This window comes from Penaeus monodon, chromosome 1 (assembly GCF_015228065.2).
Source record: "Penaeus monodon isolate SGIC_2016 chromosome 1, NSTDA_Pmon_1, whole genome shotgun sequence".
Taxonomy (NCBI): Eukaryota; Metazoa; Arthropoda; class Malacostraca; order Decapoda; family Penaeidae; genus Penaeus; species Penaeus monodon.
Window position 1 is genome coordinate 6,537,932 of NC_051386.1, and position 5,000 is coordinate 6,542,931.

Genomic DNA, 5,000 nt, shown 5'->3' on the forward strand with positions numbered 1-5,000 from the left:
GGTGTTATAAAAAATGCTGTTAGCACAATGTCTTGAATGTTATTGGATAGTGAAATATTTCAAGAATATAAAGGGTTTACAATACAAAATATCAAGTTGATTGAATAAAAATGAAAAGCTATGGAGGAATCTGTCTGGTTTAGGACTTTGGAAAAATAGGTGTTATTGGTGTAGACAGTATGTGTATCCTTGTATAGATCAAGAATCTTGTAAGAATGGATTGTTTGTATATTCTGTTAGAATAGGAAGATTATGTAATTAAAAAAAAAACAACAAGAAATATATAAAAGAATGTAAATATATGACAATTAAAGAAACTAATGTACATGATATATATGGGTCAAATGATCATATTTATTGCATGACTAAAAATATTTAGTAACTAACTTTTTCTTCCATATTGATAAATATCCTTGTATATCTCTTTTCCTTGGGAATAGGGTTAGATCTTAATGTAGATATAAATTCTTTACTTAATGTTGTAGGGGAATACTGTGTGTATGTATTTACTTTTTGTACAGAAGGTCATGTATCATTTATAAATCATACAAGTTTTTTAACCAGGTGTAGAGGAAGTTATTGTTAGAAGTGTTCATAATGTCCTTAACCCAACCACCAAGGATTTACGTTCTGTCTCCTTTAGATTGTGAATTTTGTTACACACAGATGGCTCCACGTGTGCTCAGCCAGCAAGGACCTAGTGACTGATCCTGTTTTCCCCATTCCTTGAAGTAGTGGGAAAATGTGTTTTTCTTTTTAGTGCAATTGATATCGATACTGATATTATTGTTATTGATATTATGATCATTAAATTGTTATTAAAATGTTTCAAGACAATGAAATTATACAAAAGACCCTTTCCAAAAGTCAAGGAAAAGGGTAAACAGGTGTGATAGGTAGGACTAATAACTGACTCCTTGGTGATTAAGCACTTGTAGAGCAACTGTGTGTTAATACAATAAATAAACTTATATTAAAGTGGGGATGGCATGTATTCTTGCCATCTGTGCCGATTGGGTTAATTTTTTTTTTTCTTTTTTTTTATTATTATTATTATTATTATTATTATTATTATTATTATTATTATTATTATTATTATTATATATTTTATATATTTTTATTTGTAACAGTATGTGTAAGAATCATTTCCTGTGCCAGACAATGCAGACACGAATGAATGCTCACTGAAATTTAATATTCAATCACTTAAGAGATCTTCCTGATATGCATGCATCCTGTGAATTGCTTTAAGAGATAGATGCAATCAAGAATTTTTATATTATTTATTTGTTTATTTTTATATTTTTACTAGTAAAAGTTACGTATAAGATATTTAAACCTGCTCTTCTTGTGGTTTGCTTATATGAGAATGTATACATATGTACTTACATGTTTTAAGGGTTAATGTTCATGCTTAGTTTTTATATCTATTGTTGTGATGATAATTTTCTTCCAGTATATTTGTGTTTGTTCAGAAAGTACTCTTTTCAGAATTTTTACATTTCTTCAATATAGATATATGTATAAACATAGCTTTATGTCTTCTTAGGCATGAGTAACAACCGTTTGAGATTTTGAAATGATGGTTGATTGATTTATGATAACTTAATGATTTTTTAATAAGTTTGGCATGTATGTGTTTCACTAATTATTCTTTTCACGTGACTTCCAGATGACTATTAATACTGATTGGCTAAAATTATCTGGTTTCTGGTTAGATAGTGATTTTTCTATGAAAGGAATGTTCCATAAGTTTCTTTGGATATGGGGGGGGGGGGGAGTAAAGGGCCATGGAGAGCTCTTGGGGATCAGCTCCAGAAACCAGATCTGAACGGCACACAGGGTTGAAATAGAATATAGCTGTCCACTGTAGTCTTAACATTGAATGCCTCTGCCTGTGTTGGGGTTTGCATGCTTTGGTTTGATCTGTGGGAAGTACTTGACTACTTGACTTTTCATTTTTGATTGCTGGCGTTGCATGTTTGGACAATTAATTTTCTTTCCCTGCAAAGACTGGTCTGATGTTAATATTTTTCTTCTTCGTCATCTTTAATTATTATTGTTATTATTATTGTTATTATTTCATACTAAATTGCTATGTAGTCTAGTTAGCATGTATTGTATGTTTGGGCAGATTGTTTCTATGTGCTTGTAGTATATGTAGTGATAATGTTGCTAGAATGTTACATAACATTACTTTCAGAAGGCAAGATTAAAATAAACAGCCACATTTCTTTGAACTACATATACAATGGTAAGAGTGTATGCAAATATAAAAAATTTAGAGGTATGTATGAGGAAAAACAAAACTGAACAAAGATTATACCAAGTTAACATTTTCCCTGTGAGCTTTATTTAGTTCTGAAATATACATACACATATTATTGTATACATGCATTTATATAGATTGGTGTGTTTGGGTGACAGTTCACAAGTCTGAAGTCAGTGGTTTTGATGTGTATGGTACTGATTCAATTTTGGGTGGTGATTAACAAGTGACAAGTCAGTGGTTCTAAATCTTTTTTAGCCTCTTAAGCCTAATATACCCCAATGTTAGCCTATTTGTCTATTTAGCTTGTGTAATGTATGAACTGTAGTCATTATGATTTGGAGTATTTTATAATGAGGCCTCAATTCTCACTGGTTTTACAACCACTGTCTTGGAATATCTGATATAGCTATGTATCTTGATAAGCATTGATGGTGAAAACCTGAAGTCCTCTTTCTCACGTTCCCTTTTTGTCGCATGCTTTGCAAGTTGTAAGCAGCTAATGCTTTGAGAAGAATTAAAGTGTGGTAGCAGTTATATTTACTTATACATGTATATCATTAGACAAGTATCTTTCATTAGATATGTGCACAAGAGTGACTTGTGACAAAGAGCTAAGACAAGAGTAGTTTATTTATGATAATTTATGTGCTTATATTTGCAGTATGTACTTAATTTTCCAGTATATATATGTTCTGGGTAGTGTCTTTGTCTCATACTTTTATTTGTTTATTTATTTATTTATTTTTATTTTTATTTTTTTTAAATTACAATATTGTTTGGTGGTGGTGCAGAGCTTGACTTGTTTGTATATGCTTAGCGGGCGGACAGCAGCATGGCCCCTCCCTGTGTTCCGTTGCAGATCATCTATGGCTCCACAGTGGGGGATAGAGGCGTGACCCTGACTTACTGTCGCCAGATTACCAACAAGGAGTTTGAGAGACAACGCATGACTGGATCTCAGCTGTTTCTGGCCCAGCTTCTTGATCAGATTGTTGAAAATGATAAGTTATCAAGCAAGGAGAGGAAAAAGAAGCTTAAAGAGGTGAGTTGGAAATCATTTGCTAAAGAAAAAAATTATGCAAAATGTTTGTAAAAGTCTGTAATTACAGCAATATACACAATGTTTTTATTGAAAAATAAGAACAGTTTTGAAATCCTGGTCTTCATTCATAGCTGCACCTACATTATTATGTGCATTTCTATTTTACTGATATATGAAAGACATCTGGCAATCCCAAGATTAATGTGAAAGGAAAATACTATTTACAGGCCCCTAAAATGGTTTATATATGAATTAAAAAGCACTCTTCCATGTTGCTGTAGTGGATAAAATAATACTATGCACAAAATATTTTCATTGAATAACTTGGATCATGTCAGATGATAAAAGCAATACTTTTGGAAGGCAAGATACATTAAAAAATTGAAAGGTAGAATCTATAAAGAATTTATCAAAAAGTTTCTTGTCTTGTGAAATTACGCCTCAATTATGCTTTTCACAAGAAACAAAACAATGAACTCTATATATATGGTGACCTTCCTCAAAAGTAATCTTTTGGACTTGTATAATGAGGGGGGGTGGTGGTGCATTTTATAACTTACCCTTAAGATTTTCCTTATATCTTTGCTTTTCTTTTGCAGTTCAAGTCACTCTATCCTGAAGTGTATGCAGCAAGGTTTCCTGGTGAGGAACAGAAGGTGGAGAGCCGCAGCAAGATGAAGAGCTTTATGAGACTGGCTTCTTTATCTTCTCTCGGGAAAGGTCGCTCCTTGAGAGTGTGAATATGCAAGAGTGCCAACCAAAGATGCAATTACTAAAGTGTCATTTCTACATACTCTTCTGCCACTCTTGGTGTGAGAAAGACCAACTGTGGTCTTATGAAAGTTTTAAACAGCTGATCCTGTGATTGATGCCTGTTTTGAAAAAATACGAATAGTGCAATTTTACAAATAAGGACCAAAAGAAAAGAAAGAAAAAAAGACTTTCTAGGTCTCAGGTACTTGAAAATGTCCTATTGTGAATAATTTCACTTGCTATAGAAGAAAGTGTGTGCTTGCATGTGAATGAGGTGTGTACAGTGAAGTCATGTATATACATACAAACTTACCCAACTTTTCTTGATACAAATATGAATCTGTTTTAGTGTGCCAATTGACTTCTTCTGTGTCCTTTTTGTGTGTTTTGTAATATTTCTCTTCCTTTCACCTGTAAAAATCCCTTACATACAGATTTATTAATATAATAAAGTCTTCTGTTGTCAGTCAGATAATCAGCATCACTCAGTATTAATGCAAAGCCAAATTGAGTTCATTTATATGAAAGGTAAGATGCAGATGCTTTTCATCATAATTTTTAAAATATCTTTTAGCTATACTGTTGCAATAATGTCTTTCATGTGATTGTTTTTGTACAGCATGTACAAGGACTGTATTAAACATTTTAGATGGACGAATGCAAATATTGAAATATAAAACTGGCATGACTTATTGTGTGCCATTTGATTGTAAATAATTAACGTGCCAAACATCAGCATGAAAAACTTAAGCTCTGTTTGATATGTTTATATGATACATTTTCATTAAAGGTTGAATATTTTTTGTTTGTTTGTTTGTTTTTTTGTTTCTTCCTATTGGATAAGGCCGCTGATGGTTGAGATGTGTTAGTCAATCCTCCATGTCAGGATGAAATAGCTTGTTCATGGGATTTCCTCATCCATGTGTTCTAGCT

The 5,000-nt window shown here is 32.2% G+C and overlaps 1 protein-coding gene across 4 annotated transcripts in view; it reads left to right on the forward strand.

Annotated features, from left to right (window-relative positions):
• Positions 1-4,875, forward strand: part of LOC119584163 (DEP domain-containing protein 1A-like) — a 17,401-nt gene extending 12,526 nt beyond the window's left edge. For 2 of the 4 annotated variants that reach the window (XM_037932779.1, XM_037932939.1), the window contains exons 12-13: positions 3,189-3,314; positions 3,914-4,718. In XM_037932779.1, coding sequence (XP_037788707.1) covers positions 3,189-3,314; positions 3,914-4,054 — 267 coding nt within the window. In that variant the 3' untranslated portion in view covers positions 4,055-4,718. Of the gene's footprint in view, positions 1-3,131; positions 3,315-3,913 lie in introns of all 4 variants that reach the window. The other 2 variants (XM_037932702.1, XM_037932859.1) reach the window with 2 other exon arrangements.
• The last annotated feature ends 125 nt before the right edge of the window (positions 4,876-5,000 follow it).